Source organism: Carcharhinus amblyrhynchos, chromosome 15 (genome assembly GCF_965287045.1).
Source record: "Carcharhinus amblyrhynchos chromosome 15, sCarAmb.v2.hapA, whole genome shotgun sequence".
Taxonomy (NCBI): Eukaryota; Metazoa; Chordata; class Chondrichthyes; order Carcharhiniformes; family Carcharhinidae; genus Carcharhinus; species Carcharhinus amblyrhynchos.
In genome coordinates, this window is record NC_137338.1 from 11,340,610 (window position 1) to 11,366,004 (window position 25,395).

General features: G+C 44.9%; 1 protein-coding gene across 1 annotated transcript in view; it reads right to left on the minus strand.

Moving 5' to 3' along the window:
* Positions 1 to 9,593: 9,593 nt before the first annotated feature.
* Positions 9,594 to 25,395, minus strand: part of LOC145353510 (uncharacterized) — a 97,800-nt gene continuing 81,998 nt past the window's right edge. Inside the window, exons 10-14 of the mRNA XM_080204319.1 lie at positions 25,128 to 25,265; positions 18,203 to 18,283; positions 16,529 to 16,641; positions 14,905 to 15,100; positions 9,594 to 11,083 (exon numbers count right to left, since the gene is read on the minus strand). Coding sequence (XP_080060445.1) covers positions 10,848 to 11,083; positions 14,905 to 15,100; positions 16,529 to 16,641; positions 18,203 to 18,283; positions 25,128 to 25,265 — 764 coding nt within the window. The 3' untranslated portion in view covers positions 9,594 to 10,847. The remainder of the gene's footprint in view (positions 11,084 to 14,904; positions 15,101 to 16,528; positions 16,642 to 18,202; positions 18,284 to 25,127; positions 25,266 to 25,395) is intronic.

The window sequence follows — 25,395 nt, forward strand, 5'->3', positions numbered from 1 at the left end:
AAAGATCCTTAGACAGCACTTTCCAAACCCACAACCACTTCCATCTAGAAGGACAAGAGCAGCAGATAAATGAGAACCTCACTACCTGCAAGTTCCTCTCCAAGCCACCCACCATCCTGACTTGTAAATATATCACTGATCCTTCACAGTCACTGGGTCAAAATCTTGAAACTCCCTCCCTAACGGCATTGTGGGTCAACCCACAGTACGTGGACTGCAGCGATTCAAGAAGGCAGCTCACCACCACCTTCTCAAGGACAACTAGAGATGGGCAATAAATACTGGCCAGCCAGCGACACCCATGTCCCACAAATGAATAAAGAAAATGTAAATGTTCCTTCTAATTTATGACCAATTTCTCTCGTACATCTTGTTTTTATACAGTGCACAATGTTTTTATATCCTGCTTTGGACAACATGAGTCCATTTTTGTCAGGACAGCAGGAAATTCTGGATAAATTCTGGCAGCACTTGTAGTGAGAGAAACAAAGTTAACAGTTCAAGTCCATAAGTGTCTTCTTCAGAGCTAAAGAGAGGGCAAAATGTGATGGATTATATCGAGGGAAGGAACAAGTGAAGCAAAATAGGATGTCAGGGATGGGTGGCAGCTCAGAAGAGATTTGACAAAGATTCCATGAGCGCCGAATAAGGAGACTGTTAATTGTAGTGTTAAAGGCTAAAAAAGGGACTAATAGTGCCAAATGCTAAGACAGAAGAATGTGTTAACAGCAGCACCATCATGGGTGGCACAGTGGTACAGTGGTTAGCACTGCTGCCTCACAGCACCAGGGACCCGGATTCAATTTCGGCCACGGGTGACTGTCTGCTTGGAGTTTGCATGTTCTCCCCGTGTCTGCGTGGGTGCTCCGGTTTCCTCCCCCACTGCAAAGATATGCAGGTTAGGCTGATTGGCCATGATAAATTGCTCCTTATTGTCAGGGTGGGACTGTGGTTGGTGCAGATACGATGGGCTGAATGGCCTTCTTCAGCACTGTAGTGGTTCTGTGATTCAGCGGGGATTGTATGAGAACAGTAAAATCAAAACTGAAGATTACTGCATGCGGATAAAAACAGGTTTTAAAAAAGATTGAAATGGAGGAGTGAGTTCACAGTCTGTAGTTGTTGGACTCACTAAGTCCAGAAGGATGTAAAGTGCTGAATCAGAAGGTGAGGTGCTGCTCCTTCAGTTTATGTTGGACTTCTCTGGAGCATCCTAGCAGGTTCAAGATGGACATGCGGGGATGAGAGCAAGATGTTGACCTGACATGGGTAGCAACAGGAAGGTCAGGGCCCTGGACTCTGCAAGGATGTTCCACAAAGTGGTCAATCAATCTGCACTTAGTATTTCCAGTGTAGAGGATATTGTATTGTGAACAGCGAATACAGCAGGCCAAATTGACAGAGGTGCAAGTGAAACACTGCTTCACCTGAAAGGAGTGTTTGGAACCTTGGATGGTGAGGAGAGAGAGGAAAAAATGGCTGATGTTAGACTGACAGCGATTGCACGGGAAAGTGTTATGGGAATGGGATAAAAGGTTAGGCGTGATGGAGGAGTGGACCAGGATGTCACAAAGGGAACAGTTTCTGCAAAATGTTGATGGGGATGTGAGGGAAGTTGTGTTCAGTGGTGGTATCTTACTGGAGTTGGCAGAAATAGTGGAGGAGGATCCGTTGAATGTGAAAGCTGGTGTGGTTAAAGAGAGAGGGCAAGATAGACCCTGTCATGGTTCTGGGACAGAGGGGAAGGGATGAGGGCAGAGATGTAGGAGATGGATCAGACACATTGAGGGCCCTGTCAACCACAGTATCCTGGGAGTGGGGAGTTAGTGGTGGGAACTTGGCTTTGGAAGGATAGTGGTGGGAACTTGGCTTCGGAAAAAGGAAGACAAAGCAGAAGCTTTGTTTTGGAATGTAGCATCATTAGAAGAGATGAGATGGAGCTGGAGTGAGCTGGGAGAATGGAAAGCAACCCTTACAGAAAGTAGGGTCTGAGGGGCTGCAGATGAAGTAGCTATGGGAATCGGTAATTGTAATTTTTGTAATTTTACAGAGCTTTACATGCTGTTGCACATTTTGTCAGGCCCATGTTGGTTCAGCACTCACACATTCTTCAGGATCAAGCAGGGGTGGTGAGGGAGGGTGATGAGAGGTCAGTTGGATATGGATGGGCAGGGATTCTGCCTATCTTGCCCAGCGATTTCAGTGGGTTGAATCACACTCCCAGTGTCGGAATAGGTCTTTGTTGCATTCCTATTTTGAACAAGAGGTCTTGTAATGTAGACTTCCACGGGAGGAATGTTTGATATTTGTCTTAATGCTAGGTGACGGCTGCACAATCACTTCACTTGGCAAATACCCCAGCTATGTGGAACCCATCCTTTACTGGGAGGTGAGGATGTAGTGCGTTATGGCCAGGTTATTGTTGACACACATCGGCCTTTTCTATGTCTAATATGCTCAACCGTTTCTTGACAGAATGTGATGCAAGTTAATTTGGCTCAAGAACATAGAAGCACAGGAACAGGCTCTGCAACCCACAATGTTGTACTGAACATGATGTCTAAGCCCTTCTGCCTGCCCCTGGTCCATACCCCTCTGTTTCTTGCATATTTATGTGCTATTCTAAAAGCCCCTTAAACACCCTTATCGCATCTGCCTACACCACCACCCCTAGCAGCACGTTCCAGACACCTACCTCTCCCTGTGTAAAAAACCTGCCCTTCACTCTTCCTTTGAACTTTCCCGCTCTCAACTTAAGTGTATGTCCCCTAGGATTTGACACTTCAACTCTGGGAAAAAGATTCTCGGTGGGATTTTCCAGCGGCAGTCACCCCAAAACCGGAAATTCCCACCCGAGGTCAACATGTCCACCCCTCGCCCGCAATAATTCCCATAATGGGCATGTTAGGAAAACTTCTCCCTCTGACTTTCAACCCTATCTATGCCTCCCCTAATATTATAGACTTCTATCAGGTCTCCCCTCAGCCTTTACCACTCAAGAGACAACAACCCTAGTCTGTCCAGCATCTCCTTATAGCTTGTTGTGGGGCAATGGCAGGGATCATATCTTTTATATTTTAATTTACATACCTATTCACATTTTATTTAATTTCAGTATAACATATGCAGGGCTACATAGAGCAAGCCCAGAGAGTCAGATCTCACCAGAGGGAAGGAAAGGGTTAATGCGGGCAACTGGAGGCCCGTTCTGCCGACAGATAATGTTTAAAGCATGCTATCAACTTCTGATGTGCAGGAGATCGTTCGGAATTATCACAACAATAGGAGAAGCGGCATTAAGATAGCCAGGGCCCAGATACTGTGGGGAGGGCATAGTATTCAGTAAAATATGATCATCTAGCAGCGAGGGATAACTATTAACACATCAGTGTAAATCGGTCAGGTAAGTGCAACGCTTTCACATTATAATCAGGTGAACAGAATTGTCCAAGAAACTGATTAACAAAGTTGTACTGAACAATGCATAACGAGATTAGAAGAGCCATCTTGTATCTAACTCGAGGAATTAATATGTTAATGTAAACGTTTGTGACTCAAAAAAGGATAATACCCTGAACCAATCTAACAGAGGCAGAGACAGCTGGCAGGCAACCTGAGATTTCAGGCCAGAGTCCAGCTGCACATGGAATAAAAACTTTTCTTGAAGTTGGATGTGGTCTCCAAGGCTTGACTCATTTTATTTCCCTCCTACATAGCTCATACCCTCTAATCCAGGCAGCATCCTGGTAAACATCTTCTGTACCCTCTCTAAAGCCTCCACATCCTTCCTGTAATATGGCAACCAGAATTCAACGCTAGCCAAAGTTTTATAAAGCTGCAACATGACGTTCTGACTCTTGCAATGGAATTCGACCGCTTTACCCGACACGGCATTGGAGTGGGCGAGAGGCAGACAACGAAAATGTCTATCGACCTCAGGCGGGAATTTCTGGTCTTGCTCAAGTAAGGCCATAAAGTACCACCCTTGTACTCAATACCCCGACTGAATAAAGGCAAACATGCCATATATGTCTTCTTTACCACGCTACCTACTTGACTGGCTTCGGTGATGGTAGGGACCAGAGAAGAAGCTGAAATGGATCCTTTGCTCGGCACTTCTGACTGAAGACGGTGATAAACAACTCAGCCTTCGCCATTCATATTCACATACTGGGAGACTGACATTACTGAGAATGAGGATGTTCCAATTTGCAATTATTTAGTCATCAGTGACCATCCCCATTTCTGACCTTATGCTGGACAGCTGAAAATGGTTGGGTCTGGGGTACTATCATAGAATCCCTACAGTGCAGGAAGATGCCATTCACTCCGTTGATTTTGATTTGATTTGATTTGATTTATAGTTGTCACATGTATAACCATATAGTAAAAATTATTGTTTCTTGTGGACTTTGCAGAAAAAGCATACCGTTCATAGAGAAGGAAACCAGCAAATGGAGACTGTAGTGTTACAGTCATAGCCAAGGTGTAGAAAAAGATCAACTTAATTCAAGGTAGGTCCATTCAAAAATCTGACAGCATTCAGCTTGCACCGACAGCGATCCCACCCAGGCCCTATCTCCCGAACCCTCTGTATTTACCCTGCTAATCCTCCTGACACTAAGGAACAATTTAGCATGGCCAATCAATCTAACCTCCACATCTTTGGAGTGTAGGAGAAACATAAGAACATAAGAACTAGGAGCAGGAGTAGGCCATCTGGCCCCTCAAGCCTGCTCCGCCATTCAATAAGATCATGACTGATCTTTTCATGGAGTCAGCTCTGCTTACCTGCCTGCTCACCATAACCCTTAATTCCTTTACTGTTCAAAATTTATCTATCCTTGCCTTAAAAACAGGAAACCGAAGCACCCGAAGGAAACCAACGCCGACTAGAGAAGAACATGCAAATCTAGGATGATGCCGGAGTTGAGGGGGTTGAGCTATGAGGAGAGGCTGAATAAACTAGGCTTGTACTCGTTAGAGTTTAGAAGAATGAGGGGAGATCTCATTGAGACGTATAAGATGATGAATGGGATGGATAGGATAGAGGTGGAGAGACTCTTCCCGCTCAGAAAGGACAGTAGGACTAGGGGGCACAGCCTCAAGATAAAGGGGAGGCGGTTTAGAACGGAGTTGAGGAGGAACTTCTTCACTCAAAGGGTGGTGAATCTCTGGAATTCTCTGCCCTTTGAAGTGGTGGAGGCTGCCTCGCTAAATATTTTTAAGACGCGGGTTGATGGGTTTTTGATAAGAGAGGGGATTAAGGGTTATGGGGAGAGGGCGGGAATGTGGAACTGAGCCACGACAGATCAACCATGATCTTATTGAATGGCGGGGCAGGCTCGAAGGGCCAGATGGCCTACTCCTGCTCCTATTTCTTATGTTCTAGACAGTCACTCAAGGCTGGAATTGAACCCAAGTCCCTGACTCTGTGAGGCAGCAGTGCCACTGGGCTGTTCCTGAGGCTTAATGGTAAAAACTGGTGGCATGGACTAGTTGGACCAAAGGGCCTGTTTCCATGCTGTAAACCTCTATGACTCTATGACATGGGTGTTGCCGGCTGGCCAGCATTTAGTGCCAATCTCTAGTTGCCCTTGAGAAGGTGGTGGTGAGCTGCCTTTTTGAATTGCTGCAGTCCACGTACTGTGGGTTCACCCACAATGCCGTGAGGGAGGGAATTCCAGGATATTGATCTGTGACAGTGAAGGAACAGTGATATATTTCCAAGTCAGGACAGTGGATGGCTTGGGGGGGAACTTGCAGGTGGTGGTGTTCCCAGCTATCTGCTGCCCTTGTTCTTCTAGGTGGAAGTGGTGGTGGGTTTGGAAGGTGCTGTCTAAGGATCTTTAGTGAATTGCTGCAGTGCATCTTGTAGATGGTACACACTGCTGCTACTGAGCGTCTGTGGTGGAGGGAGTGGATGTTTGTGGATGTGGCGGAAAAATAAACCCCGATGTGCTAAAAATCTTGGTCTAGGTCTCAGCGATATTTCAGCTATCCTGGCCATCTGGTTACCACAGTAAAAAGTCTGACAACACCAGGTTTTAGTCCAACCTATTTATTTGATAATATACTCACAAGCTTTCGGGGTTAGTCCCTTCGTCAGGTGAATGGAGAGTTCTGGCCTCAGACAGAGCATATAAAGCACAGACAGTTTAGAGATTACTGATTAGAATGCGAGGCCAGAACTCTCCATTCACCTGACGAAGGGACTAACCCCGAAAGCTTGTGAGTATATTATCAAATAAATAGGTTGGACTAAAACCTGGTGTTGTCAGACTTTTTACTGTGTTTACGCCAGTCCAACGCCGGCATACCCACATCATGACTACCATCTGGTTACCAACATTTTATCAATGAAACATACCAGAATAACTGCTCTGATCCCATTCCCAATGTTCCACTGTAATCTTACTTGTTTTCTATTTTTAAATACTTCATTTAGTCCTGTGCGTTCTGCCCACAGGCTGATCCTTGGATCTTTGTGAGCTGATGTTTCATCCTAAGCTGTTTTCCTTGCCGGTTCTTACTGTCAGTGGTGGTTTGCCATTGTTTGCCACCCTTATGGGAAGGGCAAGGAGTCAGGCCCTAAGTCTACCTCTGCCCTGGAATTGAACCTACGCTACTGGTACAACCCATCTCTAATTATCCTTGAACTGAGTGGCTTGTTTAGCTATTTCAGTGGGCTCTCAAGTATCAACCACATTGCTATGGCTCTGGAGTCACATATAGGCCAGACTAGGTAAGGACAGCAGATTTCCTCCCCTAAAGGACATTAGTGAACCAGATGGGTTTTTGCAACAACTAACCCATAATTTCATGGTCACCATTACTGAGACTTGCTTTCAATTCCAGACATTTTTTTTATTGAATTTAAATTCCATGAGCAGTTTTCAAGAATAAGAAATTTTACAGAGCAGGCAACACTCAATGAATCAAGTTATGCAATGTAAGAACCAATTTCAGAACCATTGGTATGTGCACAACATTGGGCAAGATCTAAGACTGGAGATGATTGGATTTTTTTCACAGTTGGTTGGGCATGTGGAATGCTGAGAGAAACTGGTTTGCTCCCTAATGTTGCATAACGTGCCCTCTGCTGAAGCTAAACACTGTGAAAAATCAGAAGTTAATGGGTGTCAGGGGGATTAGCTAGGGTAAATGCATGGGGTTGTGGGGACAGTGCTTGGGTGGGATTGTGGTCAGTGCAGACTCAATGGGCCAAATGGCCTCCCTCTGCACTGTAGGGATTCTATGGGATTCAATGAGTTGAATTTTACCCTCTCCTGAGGTGGGTAAAACTGAGCATAACGTCAGACACTCCAGTTTTTGTTTCAGCAATGACAAAGGCTACACTCCAGGGATCACCTGCACCCCCATTTTATGCACCTGAGGATGTGTTACTCAGCCCGCAGGCCGATAAGCTAATTGTAGCCCTTAAGTGGCCAGTTAGTGGCCACACAGGGCCTCCACCTGCTCTCAGTGCAATTTCTTCCTGCAGCAGCTGGACACCCGTGCCAGTTGTGAAGCTGGGTAACTTCCACAGCTCAGCCTGATGGCAATGGGTAAAGTGAGGGCTTTTCCACCCCCCAAGATTCATTGGTGCCCCTCCATAAGATCTGTGACCCCTCTGTTTCTCTTACTCCCCTCCCGCCCTATCCCACAATCTTCCACCCCTAGCCTCCATCCCCCTCACCGGGCATTCCCAGCTTGCCCAACCCATCATTAACCCCCATTTACTTCGGTGTTCAGCTCTCAGGTTGATCTGCATTGGGTCTGAATGCATTCCGGACACCGGCCACTGCTCCTGGAAACACCACTTGCTCTTTCACCAGGGAGCTGCCGGTTATTTGGTTCCCTGGCAGATCTCCAAGGCTCTCACCACAAGAGACTTAACTTCCTACTGAATGTGAAATGGCGACAAGGGAACATTTTGCTCCTGGTGGACTCGCCTGTCATCTTTACACTGGAGAATGGGGACCGGGGGTGCAGGTGGTGGCCTTTGGTGAGTTAATGCAGTACATTTTGTAGATGGTACGCATTGCTGCCACTATAGAGCGGGAGTGGAGGGATGGAGGGATTGATTATTTGTGGAAGGGATGCCAATCCAATGGGCTGCTTTGTTTTGGATGGTGTCAAGGCACTTGAGTATTTTTGAAGCTTCATCCATTCAGACAGAGGGAGAATATTCCATCATGTTCATGGCTTAGTTCTTGCAGGTAGTGGACAGGCCCTGGGGAGCTAGTGTTTATTGCCCATCCCTAGTTGCCCGAGGGCATTTGAGAGTCAACCACATTGCTGTGGCTCTGGAATCACATGTAGGCCAGACCAGGTAAGGATGGCAGATTTCCTTCCCTAAAGGACATTAGTGAACTAGATGTGTTTTTCTGACAATTGACAATGGCTTCATGGTCATCTGTAGATTCTTAATTCCACATAGTTCCTTTTTTATTGAGTTCAAAGTCCACTATCTGCTGTGGTGAGATTTGAACCTGAGTCCCCAGAACATGAGCTGACTTTCTGGATTAATAGTCTAGCAATAATCCCAAGAGGCCTTCGCCTCTCCTTCTAGCCTCGGACCTGCTCTTCTAGTTACAAGTCCAGCTGAGTTTCTGGTCAATGGTAACTCCTTGGATATTGGTAACCAACAATATAATAACCAATATAAGAGAATTAGTCAAGTTTCATTTATGTTTTACTAGAAACATCACAAATTCATAGAATGAATCATAGAAACCCTACAGCACAGAAAGAGGCCACTTGGCCCATTGAGTCTGCAACGATCACAATCCTATGCAGGCCCTACCCCTGTATCCCTACATATTTTACTGCTAATCCCTCTAACCTATGCATCTCAGGACACTAAGGGGTAATTTTAGCATGGCCAATCAACCTAACCCACGCATCTTTGGGCTTAAATTAATTGGACTTAAATTAATATGCAAGAATCCATTCCCTTCAAACCAAAGGGATATTATAAACCCTTGCACATTTTTAATAAAGTATCCAGGGTTTAAGGTGCCTCCAGTTCCCCATTGCTTTCTCCAGAGAAAGATATTGGTTAGTCAGGGTTGACTTGCTACCCAGTCAGCACCTTTTTCCCTGTAGTATAAAGTGTTGTGATTGTTTGAAACTTGACATTCTTGCATTTGTCTCTGATGAGTGCAAGATGAAAAGTTTCAGCAACATGTCTCCCTTTTCAACAATCACCAATCATTTTGTTATTTCAACCCCATTCCCAAACAACATTACGAGATCTAAGGTGTTAAAAATTGTACGCACGCACGCTCGCACATACACGCTCACGCACACATGCTGGTAAGGTGCATTGGCCATGCTAAATTCTCCCTCAGTGTACCTGAACAGCCACTGGAGTGTGGCGACTAGGGGGCTTCCACAATAACTTCATTGCAGTGTTAATGTAAGCCTACTTGTGACATTAATAAAATTTAAACCTTTAAACGTTAAACACACACACCTCTCCTCCACCCCCCTTCCCCATCCTCATGTTGTTCTTTTGACTTTTGCAAAGAATTTCTCAAAAGCAAGTTTCAAATTTTACAAGAAAAATATATGTATTTATTGACTACAATGATGCAATAATTTAGAAAATGCCCAGAAAAATAAGAAATATACAATTTCTTTCAACATCAGAAGACTTAATCAAAGTATAAAGAATAATCATGCAATCACCTGTCCATAAAGTCCTGCTACAACGGATTTGTGGCCATTGATATGTTCACCCTTTGTGTCGTCCTTTCCTTGCATTTTTTTTCCACTGTTCTCCAGAGTTTATGGGGCATCATCCAAATGGCCATCCTTCACAAACATAGGGGCAGCATGGTGGCACAGTGGTTAACACTGCTGCCTCACAGTGCCAGGGACCTGGGTTTGATTCCAGCCTCAGGTGACTGTCCGTCTGTGTGGAGTTTGCACATTCTCTCCGTGTTTCCTCCAGGTGCTCCGATTTTCTCTCACAGTCCGAGAGGTGTGCAGGTTAGGTGGATTGGCCTTGTTAAATTGCCCTTTAGTGTCCCAAGATGTGAAGGTTAGGAGGATTAGAAGGGGAAATGCGTGGGGTGGCAGAGATAGCGGCCTGGCTAAGACGCTCTGTCAGAGAGTGCAGACAAGATGGGCCGAATGGCCTTCTTCTGCACTGTCGGGATTCCATGATTTTATAGAGTCAGTGGTACATTAAGCAGGGATACCAGGCTAATCCATAATAAGATGCATCAGTAAAGCCCAATCCTGCCTCACCCTCCCAAGCCCAGGAGAAAAGTGCTGCTGTTGACACCATGCCAAATGAGATCAGTGAGCTCACTGCACATCAGGATCAAGCCTGGATTCTGGCTAAGGTTTGCTGCTTCAGGGCTAAATGAGGCAATGTGCCCACTGACTACAACTTCGAGGGGAGGCAATGCTTATACCTTATGCATCAGTTTCTGCACATTGTAAGTCACAAATTCCATTTGGAAACAAGACAACTGAGAACCATACACACGCAGGGCTATGAGGTACTATTAATGATTAGTTAACTCAACATCATTCGATACATTCTGCGACCATTTACAGATTATACACAATAAAGTGGAAGCAATGAGCGCTGTTAAACACCCTTTGACTTTTTTTACATTAATATAAGTGCAATTTTTGCAGCATTACTTATTCTGCAACAGATTAGAGTTTTCCAGAAGGTTATGATATATTATAAATATTGCATCCAACTCTTGAGATAACTGGTAAAGTTGTCTACATTTCTACATTGAGGTTTATCAAAAGTATACAAACATATAAACAAGGAACAAGAGTAAGCCATGGATATATATGTATAAATAGCTATCCGGTTACAGATTTGAATAGCTGATTTGTTTTACAATGTCAGATGTATCTATGCTGTACTTCCTGGATTTTTTCTTTGTATGAATCATTGCCACAATTACTACCAGGGTTGTTAGCAGTGTCACACCTATTATAACACCCAAAACAATCACAGCCACTCTCCAGCCAGAGTTCTCGGTTACAAGGTTAGACTGCATGGTGGGAGCAGTCTGTGGGTGGATCGTCGCAAGCTGTGTTGTACCTGAAACAGATCGTGTGACACTATTAAAACAAAATCTATCATAATTTTAGACAGCGCAGTGAAAGAGTTGGCGTTACAAAGAATAAAGGAAAAACTATTATTTGTGGTTGGTTTCCAAGCAACGTAACCCGATATAAGTCAAAATTCATAGAATCCCTACAATATAGGAGGCCATTCAGCCAATTGAGCCAACATCGACAGCAATCCCACCCAGGCCCGATTCCCATAACCCCACAGATTTACCCTGCTAATTGTCCAGACTCCAAGGCAATTCAGCATGGCCAACCAACCTTTGGAGTGTGGGAGGAAACAGGAGCACCCAGAGGAAACCCACGCAGATACAGGGAGAATGTGATCTATGATCATGGGTTACAGAAAATGCTTCACCATTCATATGTTTCACTGTTTGAAAAAGGAGGTAGACAAAAGGCAGGTAACTATAGGCCGGTTAGCTTAACTTCTATAGTAGGGAAAATGCTTGAATCTATCGTCAAGGAAGAAATAGAGAGACATCTCGATATAAGTTGTCCCATTGGTAAGATGCAGCATGGGTTTATGAAGGGCAAGTCACTTGGTGGAATTCTTTGAGAACATTGTGCAGTGGACAATGGGGAAACATGTGGATGTGGTGTATTTGGATTTCCAGAAGGCATCTGACTAGGTGCTGCACCAAGGACTGCTACATAAGATAAAGGTGCACAGTGTTACGGATAATGTATTAGCATAGATAGAGGATTGGTTAACTAACAGAAAACAAAGAGCGGGGGTAAATGAGGGATTTTCTGGTTGACGATCAGTGACTAGTGGTGTGCCTCAGGGATCAGTGTTAGGACCACAATTGTTTACGATTTACATGAATGATTTGGAATAGGGGACCAAATTGGCAGATGACACTAAGATAGTGGCAGAGCAAAGTGTGCAGAGCATGCTGAAAATCTGCAAAGGGATATAAATAGTCTAAGAGAGTGGGCGAGGGTCTGGCAGATGGTGTACAATTTTGGTAAATGTGAGGTCATCCATTTTGGTAGGAATATTAGCAAAATGGACAATTATTTAAATGGTAAAAAAATTGCAGCATGCTGCTGTGCAGAGGGACCTGGGTGTCCTTGTGCAGGAATCACAAGGACTTGGTTTGTAGGTGCAGCAGGTAATTAAGAAGGCAAATGAAATTTTGTCCTTCACTGCTACAAGAGTGGAGTTTAAAAATAGTGAGGTTATGTTGCAGCTGTATGAGGCCACGCCTGGAGTACTAGATACAGTTTTAGAACATAAGAACATAAGAAATAGGAGCAGGAGTAGGCCATCTAGCCCTTCGAGCCTGCCCCGCCATTCAATAAGATCATGGCTGATCTGTTGTGGCTCAGTTCCACTTTCCCGCCCTCTCCCCATAACCCTTAATCCCCTCTCTTATCAAGAACCCATCAACCCGCTTCTTAAAAATATTTAGCGCGGCAGCCTCCACCACTTCAACGGGCAGAGAATTCCAGAGATTCACCACCCTTTGAGTGAAGAAGTTCCTCCTCAACTCCGTTCTAAACCGCCTCCCCTTTATCTTGAGGCTGTGCCCCCTAGTCCTACTGTCTTTTTTGAGCGGGAAGAGTCTCTCCACCTCTATCCTATCCATCCCATTCATCATCTTATACGTCTCAATGAGATCTCCCCTCATTCTTCTAAACTCTAACGAGTACAAGCCTAGTTTATTCAGCCTCTCCTCATAGCTCAATCCCCTCAACTCCGGTATCAGCCTAGTAAACCTCCTCTGCACTCCCTCCAGGGCCAAAATATCCTTGCGCAGGTGCGGCGCCCAAAACTGCACACAGTACTCCAGCTGCGGCCTCACCAATGCCCTATACAGCTGCAGCAAGACCTCCCTACTTTTGCTCTCCTTACTTGAGAAAGGATATACTGGCACTGGAGGGGGTGCAGAGGAGATTCACTAGGTTGATTCCGGACTTGAGGGGGTTGGCTTATGAGGAGAAACTGAGTAGGCTGGAGCTACACTCATTGGAATTCAGAAGAATAAGGGGAGATCTTATAGAAGCATATAAGACTATGAAGGGAATAGATAAGGTAGAAGCAGGGAAGTTGTTTCCACTGGCGGGTGAAACTAAAACTACAGGCATGTCCCAAAATAAAGGGAAGCAGATATAGGACTGAGTTGAGGAGGAACTTTTTCACACAAAGGGTTGTGAATCTGTGGAATTCCCTGCCCAGTGGAGCAGTTGAGGCTACCTTATTGAACATTTTTAAGGCAAGGATAGATAAATTTTTGAACAGCGAAGGAAATAAGGGTTATGGTGAGCGGGCAGATAAGTGGAGCTGAGTCCATGAAAAGATCAGCCATGATCTTTTTAATGGCGGAGCAGGCTCGAGAGACCAGATGGCCTACTCCTGCTCCTAGTTCTTATATATCAGTACAACTGATTTGATTAAAAAATAAGTGGCATGGTGGCTCAGTGGTTTAGCACCGGTGCCTCACTGCTCCAAGGATCTGGATTCAATTCCCGGCTTGGATCTGTGTGTGGGTTTTTCATATTCTCCCTGTGTCTGCATGGGTTTCCTCTGGGTGCTCAGGTTTCCTCCCACAGTCCAAAGATGTGCAAGTTAGGTTGATTAGCCATGCTAAATTGCCCCTTAGTGTCCAAGGATGCACAGGGGAGAGGGATTAGCGGGGTAAATATGTGGGGTTACGGTGATAGGGCCTGGGTGGGATTGTTGTTGGTGCAGACTCGATGGGCCGAGTGGCCTCCTTCTGCACTGTAGGGATTCTATGATTCATATTCTTCTATGAATGTGTAATCTCCACGCAGACAGTCACCTAAGGCTGGATTTGAACCCGGGTCCCTGGCACTGAGAAGCAGCAATGCCAACCGCTGTGCCACCATGCTGCCCTCTACTAGATTGTCTACTAGAAGATCAACAAAGACTAGCCAGGATGATACTCCACCCTCCCATCCTGCCTCCTCTCCAGCTGACCAGGCTGGGATCTGACAAACAATGCTTAACAGAAAAATAATACCCACTCCACCATGTGCCACCATCACAACTAGCTCAGGTCTCACCAAGTAAAGTCGTTAAGAAGGTCGATTTCTTCAGATTGCTCTATCCTGCCTATGACGGCGCCCACTATTGGTGGGGCTGGAAAATCCCACCCATGGTCTCAATGTTCTGGCGAGGAATGGGTCACGGAGGGGGGGGGGATTGGATCGTGATTTCAACACATATTCAACGTGGATGAGAAATGAATGGAACAATTTTAGCTCATAAAGAAGAAATAAAGGAGGCAGTCCGTGGAAGCTTGACCACAGAAGGTTTACCAGGCTGATTCCGAGCATGGGGGGACTGATGTATAAGGAGAGATTGACTAGATTAGGATTGTTTTCGTGGAATTCAGACGAATGAGGGAGGGGGGATCTCGTAGAGATTTATAAAATTCTACCAGGACTAGAACAGGGTAGATGCAGGGAGAATATCCCCGATATTCTGGGGGAGTCCAGAACCAGGGGTCACAGTCTGAGGATTCGGGGTAGACAATTTAGGATGGAGGTGAGGAGACATTTCTTCACCCAAAGAGTGGTGAGTGGAATTCATTACCACAGGACGTAGCTCAAGCCAAAACATTGAATGTATTCAAGAGACAGCTAGATACAGCACTTGGGGTGAATGGGATCAAAGATTATGGGGGGGAAAGCAGGATTAGGCTGTTCAGTCGGATAATTAGCCATGATCGCAATGAATGGTGGAGCAGGCTCGAAGGGCCAACTGGCCTCCTCCTGCTCCTATCTTCTATGTTTCTATAAGTAAATTCTTATAATACTTGCCTGTTACGAAGACGGAGCTGTTCCTATCAAGTGTTTTTATTGCAGCAACAACAGCTTTTAGCAGGCTGCTGCTGCTGACATTTGAGGTGCTGTTCAAGAAAGCCAGGAAATGCACCACCACACTTCCATTTTGAAAACCGACGATGGAGATATTGAAACTATTATCGTTGAGATTGGTTTGTGTAGTTGGTACAACCTGAAAGCAGAAAGCAAACATTATGTATTTGACACCAAGGCACACTTCCAAGTTCCATTCATCGCATCCTTCACCCATCCTCTCAGCCCTCCAGTTAGGATTCCATCTATCTATCCACCTACTCATCCATCTATCTACCGACCATCCATCCACCCATTTCTCATCAACCATCTATCAACCAAAGCATCCAATACTCATCCAATTCAACCAGAAACCCATTCATCAATCTATCTATTCACAAGTCTATTCTTCCAAATGATCCCTCAATCAACCTACCCTTCCACTCAGCCATCCAAACACCTGCACATAGGATAAGTTGGAAAGGCAGGACACAGAGTATCTGGTGAGTCAGTGCAATCTGTATTGAGTGTGAGAACATGTTTAATGCTCCTTAACTTGTAGAAGGATTGGCCTGCTAACTCATTGGGTATAACAATGGGGATTGTTGCTTTTTTTTAACGAAAGGAAGCAAAGAAATGTGAGATTATCCAATCTGGCAGCAACAGTGGGAAGGCACATTTCTATCTGAATGGCCATAATTAAGGAGGTCTGAAAGTGCAACGAGATCTGGGTGTCATCGTACACCAGTCACTGAAGGCAAACATGCAAGTGCAGCAGACGGGGAAAAAGGCGAATGGTATGTTGCCCTTCATAGTGAGAGGATTCAAGTACAGGAGCAGAAATCTGTTGATGCAATTATACAGGGCCTTGGTGAGGCCACACCAGGAGTATTATGTGCAGTTTCGCTCTCTTTATTTGATGAAGAATGTTCTTGCTATGGAGGGAGTGCAGTGGAGGTTTACCAGACTGATTCGTGGGATGGCAGGACTGACGGATGAGGAGGGATTAAGGTTTTCACCGGTGTTCAGAAGAATAAAGTAAAGTTTATTTATTCATGTCACAAGTAAGGCTTACATTAGCACTGCAATAAAGTTATTTTGAAATTCCCCAGTCGACACACTCCAGTGCCTGTTCAGGTCAATGCACCTAACCAGCAAGTCTTTGAAGAGCGATGGGGAATGATGGTCATAGAAACCTAAAAAATTCGAACAGGAATATATGCAGGAAGGATGTTCTTGATGATGGGGGTACCCAGAACCAGGGGTCACAGTCTGGGGATACAGGGTAGACCACTTAGGACAGAGATGAGGAGAAATTTCCTCACCCAGACAGTGGTCAGCCTGTGGAATTCTCTACCACAGAAAGTAGCACAAGCCTAAACATTGAATGTTTTCAAGAAAAAGTTAGATATAGCTCTTGAGGCAAAGGGGTCAAGAGATATGGGGGGGAAAGCAGGGTCAGGCTATTGAGTTGAATGATCAGCCATGATCAGAATGAATGGCGGAGCAGGTCAAAGGGCCGAATGGCCTCCTTCTGCTCTGATTTTCTATGTTTTCTATTTTTATTATGAAATGCAATGTAACTTACTGTGTTTCTAAAATTGTCAGATAAGTTCCTGTAGGCTTCACTTGCCGGATTTTTCAGATCACTGGAGAACTGTGTGGATCTCAATGTCGCTTCCATTCGGAATGCGGTTTTGCCTGTACAAACAGTGACAAACCATTAGCTATTTCAGGGCAATGTATGTTGGATCTGCATTGGAATCAGATTGTCAAACAACAGAGCAAATCATCCTAACTTTACAAGGCATAAATAACTCCACAGCACAGTGAGATGCTATTCACATGCCAAAGGTTCCAGTACACCGAGGATAACATTGTCTTAAAATCGTTCCAATTACAATTCTCTTCCCAAATTATCCTAAATTGTGCCAGTGTCTTAATCTGTTTGTGCTTAAATTTCACTTATTCAAATGAAAGGGCTAGTTGGTGCAGCTAGAGGAACGTTCTATGTTAGACCAGACGTATAACAAATAAGTAATGATGCTGAAACTCTTTAACAATGGGGCTGAAAATGAAGTGCCGATCGAGAAAAGGCATTGGGTTAGCAAGCTCAAACTAGGGACAGCACAGTGGTTAGCACTACTGCCTCACAGTGCCAGGGACCCCAGTTCAATTCCCAGCTGGTGATCAATGAGTAAATGACAGTTCTTTCTTCCACATTGGTGTCATCAGTGTTTGTTAAATTCTTTGGCGAAAGCAAAATACTGTGGATGCTGGAATCTGGAACAAAAAGGGAAAATCTCAGCAGATCTGACAGCATCTGTGGAGAGAGAATAGAGCCAACATTTTGAGTATGGGTGACACTTCGTCAAAGCTGTTTTTTTTCTAGCAAAGTGTCATCCAGTCTCAAAACATTGGCTCTATTCTCTCTCCACAAATGCTGTCAGACCTGCTGAGATTTTCCAGCATTTTCTGTTTTTGTTGCTTTCTTAAATTCTTTACTACTGAGGGGTATCAACAAGAACTCACTCCACAGACAGGCTCCAGGGAACATAGGGATCTATTGCAGCTCTTACCCACTCCACATTCCAAACAACAGCTGTCCTCTCGGGGCGGTGCCCGAGCAGATCACCCCACACCCTGGGTCACCTGACCCATTCCCTTAAAGGAGCTATGCCCCAACAAACGTAACACACTTGGGCAGACGGTGACATAGTGGTTAGCACTGCTGCCTCACAGTGCCGGAGACCCAGGTTCAATTCTAGCCTTGGGTCACTGTCTTTGTGGAGTTTGCACGTTCTCTCTGCATTTGTGTGGGTTTCCTCTGGGGGTCAGTTTCCCCCCACAGTCCAAAGGTGTACGAGTTAGGTTGATTGGCCATGCTGAATTGACCATAGTGTCAGGTGGATTAGCAGGATAAATATGTGGAGTTACGGGAATAGGGCCAGGGCAGGGTTGAGTTCGGTGCAGACTCGATGGGCCGAATGGCCTCCTTCAGCACTGTAGGGATTCTAAGAGCAGTTGTAATCAACAGTCTGAGGGTCCACATTAACCGATGGTCCACTTCCCCTGATTAGAGCACCCCCTGGTCTGTAATAATATTGAAACCTCTCATGGAGGAGCGAGTTTTAATTGCCACTGTTGCTTAAGTGATTGTGTAATGGTCACGTGAAACATTTAGCATTGTAGAGACAATGAGAGTGGAAGCTGAAAAGCACCTGGATTGCATAACATATCAGCAAAGATAAAATCCACTTACTGTTGCAACTACTGACTGTCGATATCATGCAGTCAGACAAACCACAAATATTCCCAGTATTGCTGAAACAAGTAACAGGATCTGCAGGTAAATAAAAACAAGCATTTTAGTCAATACTGAACAAGAATTCTGCCCAAGAATCAGTTGATTACAGAATATTAACACTTCTGCACAAAAAACACATATTATATAGTCATAGAAATTTACAGCATGGAAACAGGTCCCTTGGCACATGCCGCCCTTTTATTAATTAATATATATTAATTAATAGTTTAATATATATTTCTGTGCTGAAGGATTGAGTGAAGAGAACAGAATCATAGAATCCCGATAGTGTAGAAAAAGGCCCATCGAGAATACACTGACGACAATCCTACCCAACCCCTATCCCCGTAACCCCACGTATTTATCCAACTAATTGCCCTGACACTAAGGGGCAATTTAGTATGACCAATCCACCTAACCCACACATATTTGGGCTGCGGGAAGAAACCAGAGCACCCAGAGGAAACCCATGCAGACACAGGTAGAATGTGCAAACTCCCACAGACAGTCATCCGAGACCAGAATTGAACTCAGGTCCCTGACGTTGTGAAGCAGCAGTGCTAACCACTGTGCCACCGTGCTGTTCCAGAGCAAATCTTGACTTAGCACTTGAGAAGAATTGAACAATGGAAGACTATATTAGATACGTTAAAAGCAGAAAAAGGAATTGCTGGTCACTGTTTCACACTCAGCTTTCATTGGATGATGCAGGAATATAGGTTTACACAGAGAAATGTCAAGTTGCAGGCTGGTCTCAGAACGTACTCTCTCACACTGGGAGGCTGATTAACACTCAGAATGAGAGTCCAGGGAGCAAGGTGGTGGAAAAAATTAAACCTGAGGCAGTTTGGTGCCATGACTGCAGATTATTATGACAAGGTGAACTTGACGGACTTTCTGAATTCCCTCCTCCGCAAACTCTCCCATCAAAATGTAAACTCGTGGCTCAGTCAGAATGTATTGGTTTCGCTCCCATGCCAGGAATTCATGGCCATGGAAGGACTGTGCACAATGCAGCTCAACAAGTTGACAATCAGTTGCCTAACACCTCCTGCACCTGTTACCCAAGGGTAAAGGGAGCATGTGTGTGTGTGTGTGTGTGTGTGTGTGTGTGTGTGTGTGTGAAGCTATGAGGCAAATGACCCTTATGGTAATTTGAAGTTAATCAGTTGGTCAGTGTTTCATTCTAAGGCATTAATTATCTCACGCATGTGTGGTAATTACTATCCATGCACATTGCATCACTGGGCCACTTTGATAAACAGGGGATGAAGCCGAGCCCAGCAGCTTGAGGAGATTCTCAGGCCCCTTTGTACACAGAACAGCCAGTCACTCAGGCAAACTCACTGGTAGCAGTGTGTACACTCCACTCATCTCAGCCTTTTAGCACTTCATTATTGCTTTAAATTTCTCTCGTGTGCTGGTCTAAATTTATTTTGAAAGCATCCAATTCGTTTGCCTCAACTACTGGCTGTGGTAGCTAATTCCACACTTTAACTCTCTCTGAGAAAACAAATTGCTCCTTATTTGGCTCCTGGATTTATTAAACAAATTTTTGTGCCCCCGCCCATGCCCCCCCTCCCCCCCCCCCCCCCCCCCCCCACCATTCCCTTGTAATTTTATATCAAACTTATATTTTAGAATTCCAGTCTTAGGTATAAAGGGAACCCAATAAACTCCTAAAAGCTTGTTACTTTTTTTTTAATTAATTCGTGGGACATGGGCATCACTGGCTGGCCAGCATTTATTGTAAGAAGGTGAACTTCACCTGACGAAGGGGCAAACCCCGAAAGCTTGTGAGTTTACTATCAAATAAATTGGTTGGACTTAAACCTGGTGTTGTCAGACTTCTTACTGTGTTTACCCCAGTCCAACGCCGGCATCTCCACATCAGCATTTATTGCCCATTCCTAGTTGCCTCAGGGTAGTTCAGAGTCAATTTCCTTGGCTGGGATTTTTAAATTCGTTTCTGGGACATGGGCGTCGCTGGTTGGCCAGCATTTATTGCCCATCAGTAGTCGCCTTTGAAACTGAGTGGTTTGCTAGGCCATTTCAGAGGGCAGTTGAGAGTCAACTACATTGCTGTGGCTCGAGAGTCATGTGTCGGCCAGACCCGATAAGGATGGCAGATTTCCTTCTCTAAAAGACATCAGTGAACCAGATGGGTTTTTAAGAACATAAGAACATAAGAAATAGGAGCAGGAGTAGGCCATCTAGCCCTTCGAGCCTGCCCCGCCATTCAATAAGATCATGGCTGATCTGTTGTGGCTCAGTTCCACTTTCCCGCCCTCTCCCCATAACCCTTAATCCCCTCTCTTATCAAGAACCCATCAACCCGCTTCTTAAAAATATTTAGCGAGGCAGCCTCCACCACTTCAACGGGCAGAGAATTCCAGAGATTCACCACCCTTTGAGTGAAGAAGTTCCTCCTCAACTCCGTTCTAAACCGCCTCCCCTTTATCTTGAGGCTGTGCCCCCTAGTCCTACTGTCTTTTTTGAGCGGGAAGAGTCTCTCCACCTCGTTCCTATCCATCCCATTCATCATCTTATACGTCTCAATGAGATCTCCCCTCATTCTTCTAAACTCTAACGAGTACAAGCCTAGTTTATTCAGCGACAATCAACAACAGTTTCATGGTCATCTGTAAATTCTTAATTCCAGATACTTTTTTATTGAATTCACCTGCCATAGGCGTATTCACACCCAGGTCCCCAGAACATTAGCTGAGTTCTGGATTAATAGTCTAGCAATAATAGCACTAGGGCATCGCCTTTCTTTGAGAGTGCAGAGTTCTCAGAATCCCCAATGAGGAAGCCGTCATGTACTCAGAATGAATCTGGTTATATGGGCAAAAACCAATATTTGACCACATGATTCCACTGGCACAATCAGATCAAACATCAACCTTCAAGTGGCCTACTGAGCTGAAAATAATGGAGCGAGTGCAAGCAAAGTTCGAAGACCTTGACCCCAGCTCTGTAACAGGTAGAGGAGCCAAGATTCTCCGATACCACTGCGGACAGTGAGAACGGAGACTTTGGCCAAAACTCCATTCGCTGCAGCAGGACTGGAGGATCCCAGACGCGGGTGAGTTCGAAGAATTCCGGCCAGGAAGAAAACTATCATAGTAAGCAAAGAAGTACTTGCAAGGCTCATTAAAAAATGAGGGTTAATCTTCTGACTAAATGTCAGGGAGATTTATGTGGGGGGCCGTTTGAGAAATTTGGGCGTATGCATGCAAGTAATTTTTAGACAATTATAAATCAAGAGTCAGAAAATCAGCTGTTTAATATGAACCCTTCATAGGCACATGAACAAAGTGATCCAAGTAGAATATTAGATTCATAGAATCCCTATAATGGAGAAGGCAAGTCAGCCCATTGAGCCTGCACTGACAACAACCCCACCCAGGCCCTATTCCTGTAACCCCACATATTTAATGCCCTGGAACTAAAGGACAACTTAGCATGGCCAATCAAACTAATCTGCACATCTTTGGTTGGAACGTTTTGTACTTCTGTGGGACAACGAACATTGGAAATCAAGGCTGAGAACCTCACTCCATAAATCTGGAGCGATGGGAGCTAGGGCACTCTGCCGCTGCCAGAAATAGGCCTTTAATTATCTCAAGTGGCTGTCCATCTCCTTTTGGTGGGCAGTTGACCTGCCTCCATCTCTGGGCAACTTCCCCAGCATCAGAGGCCATCCAACATATCTCCCCTCTATTATCCTAAACTGTGGCCTCCCAGATCCTCACCGTGGGACCGGGAAAATCCTGCCCTTTGAGTATTCCTGCACTAATATCCCAAGCCATCAATCCCTGCTAACCTTAGTGTAACCAGTAGCGGAATGCTAGACACATACCTATAGGAGAATATGGCTGATTTTACATTTACCCAAGCGTCATATGTTTGTGAAAATGATGAAGGAAGAAGGGAAGGCAGAACTCAGTCCACTAACATGCTTCGTTTGATAAATTTGGACATTAAACTTCAAACATTAACCTGGCAGGTTAAGCAAGTAATGGTTGAGGTAAAGAACAATAATCAGAATGCTGCATCAGGTTCTTTGTTTCTACAACATGCTAACGAATCCATGGTAAAGGAAGGACATGCTAAAACAATTAATCGAATTATTAAAGACAAGGCAGTTGAAAATGGGAAACAGCAGAATAGAACCTTATGCAGAGCTTATGGGAATTGAATGATAGAGCAATTGAGGGAGAATGTAGAACAGGCGAATCAGATGAAAATCCCATCTTGAATTAGTAATGTACAATTAGATTATCTACATCGTGGATAAAGACATCCTAATGTGTTTCAATGTCAGCTCTGATGATTGACTAAGGTTTGCTTTGAGAATAATTGTGGTGAAATGTAATATAAGGCTTTAGGATGAGCAGTAGGGATTCCAATGATTCCAATGGATGCAGTGGAATGGAAAGTATCAGAGGTTCAAGCCATTGGTATGGATGGTTAATGGATAGGATGTGATATTTTAACCAATGTTGTAGGAAGCGAGGAAAATTTGGTGGGGACTACTTTAAGGGAATGCCAACAATCAGAAAGGATAATTGTCTATATTCAATATATTCAAATAAACAGGCTTCTTGTGGTTTTAAAGTTGATGACAATTTAATGAAGAAGTTTAGTTAAGCTATAGTTAAGAAAGCCCACCAACACCTCTACTTCGTCAGGAGCTCATTTAGCATGTCCGCTACGATTCTCACCAATGTTAAAAAGATGCACCAAAGAAACCATTCTTTCTGGTTGTATCACAGCTTGGTATGGCTCCTGCTCTGTCCAAGAGCACAAAAAGCTATAGAGGGTTCATCACGCAAACCATACCGCTATCCATTGTCTTTCTTGATTTTCAGAAGGCGTTTGACAAAGTACCTCACAAGAGGTTATTGCAGAAGGTCAGGGGGCATGGAGTTGGGGGTAGGGTGTTAGCGTGGATAGAGGACTGATTGTCAAATAGGAGGCAGAGAGTGGGGGTCAATGGGTGCTATTCGGATTGGCGGATGGTGACTAGTGGAGTGCCTCAGGGGTCGGTGCTGGGGCCTCAGCTATTTACCATTTATATAGATGATCTGGAGGAGGGAACTGAGTGTATGGTGTCAAAATTTGCTGATGACACCAAGATTGGTGGAAAGGCAAATTGTGCGGAGGGTGTGGAGAGTCTGCAGAAGGATCTAGATAGGCTGGGCGAATGGGCCAGGAACTGGCAAATGGAATTTAATGTTGGCAAGTGTGAGGTGGTCCACTTTGGTAGGAATAATGGTAGGAAGGATTATTACTTACGCGGAGAAAAACTGCAGCAGGCGACGGTGCAGAGGGACCTCGGGGACCTTGTGCATGAGTCGCAAAAACCCAGCTTGCAGGTGCAGCAGGTGGTCAGGAAGGCGAATGGGATGCTGGCCTTCATAGCGAGGGGGATTGAATATAAAAGTAGGGAGGTCTTGCTGCGGCTGTATAGGGCATTGGTAAGGCTGCAGCTGGAGTACTGTGTGCAGTTTTGGGCGCCGTACTTACGCAAGGATATTTTGGCCTTGGAGGGAGTGCAAAGGAGGTTTACTAGGCTGATGCCGGAGTTGAGGGGGTTGAGCTATGAGGAGAGGCTGAATAAACTAGGCTTGTACTCGTTAGAGTTTAGAAGAATGAGGGGAGATCTCATTGAGACATATAAGATGATGAATGGGATGGATAGGATAGAGGTGGAGAGACTCTTCCCGCTCAGAAAGGACAGTAGGACTAGGGGGCACAGCCTCAAAATAAAGGGGGGGCGTTTTAGAACGGAGTTGAGGAGGAACTTCTTCACTCAAAGGGTGGTGAATCTCTGGAATTCTCTGCCCGTTGAGGTGGTGGAGGCTACGTTGCTAAATGTTTTTAAGATGCGGGTTGATGGGTTTTTGATAAGAGAGGGGATTAAGGGTTATGGGGAGAGGGCGGGAATGTGGAACTGAGACACGACAGATCAGCCATGATCTTATTGAATGGCGGGGCAGGCTCAAGGGGCCAGATGGCCTACTCCTGCTCCTATTTCTTATGTTCTTATGTTCTCTATCTACATTTCCCGCTGCCTCAGAAAAGCAGCCAGCATAATTAAGAAGCCCACGCACCCCAGACATACTGGGCCTGATAATACCACCAAGTTTCTCTGCGGGTGCGATCCATGCCTGCCTCCACTCCGGTTCCTCCTTCACCAACGCCCAAAAACGGCTGCGAACAGGACCATGCCCAAAACGGGCACGACTGCCAATCTGAAACACTCCCAGTTTCAAGTCCGCCTAGCACTTGGAATCAAAATGATGCAATAGGGCCCACTGTCTTCCGCCATCTTCCATTGGGAAAAAGATATAAAAATCTGAGGTCACGTACCAACCGACTCAAGAACGGCTTCTCTGCTGTCATCAGACTTTTGAATGGCCCTCCCTCGCATTAAGTTGATCTTTCTCTGCAAACTAGCTATGACTGTAACACTACATTATACACTGTCTCCTTTCCTTCTTTATGAACGGTGCACTTTGTTTGTATAGTGAGCAAGAAACAATACTTTTCACTTCAAAATGCTTCAAAACCATTCTTCTGACCCTCAGGGCAGATTTTCACAACAGCTAATTCACTTGCCATTCATTAATATTTTCCTTCACATGTTGGGGCCTTTCACAAGGCCCAGAGCAGGAGCTATCTGGTTGGTATTTCGAGAATGTCAAAATGGCATGGAAGATTTTCAGATTTGGGGTTGGTCTCAAGATGCAATCCAAAGAAAAAAACCCTCCCCCACCCAAATTCCCAAGACCCCACAGCCAGAAAACCCACTTCCTCTCATTTTCCATGCTGTACAATCATTCCTGCTTTGAACCACTTAGACCTTTACCTCTGCACTGTGTTCCTGGCTTTTCCGGTTTGGCATCTATAATTCCCTGGAAACATCTACACGAGAAAGCTCCTAGAGTGTTCGTACAGACGGATAAATCAGAGCACGTGTTGTTCCCAGTCTGACACTCGTCAATGTCTGAAACAAGAATTAGATCAGAATTGTCATTTGGAATAAAAGTTTTTGACCCAATAATTTTAAGTCCTGTTAAAAGTAAGCCATGTCCTATTTTCACAAATATCTCCAGGCAAGGCTTTAATCTCCGAAC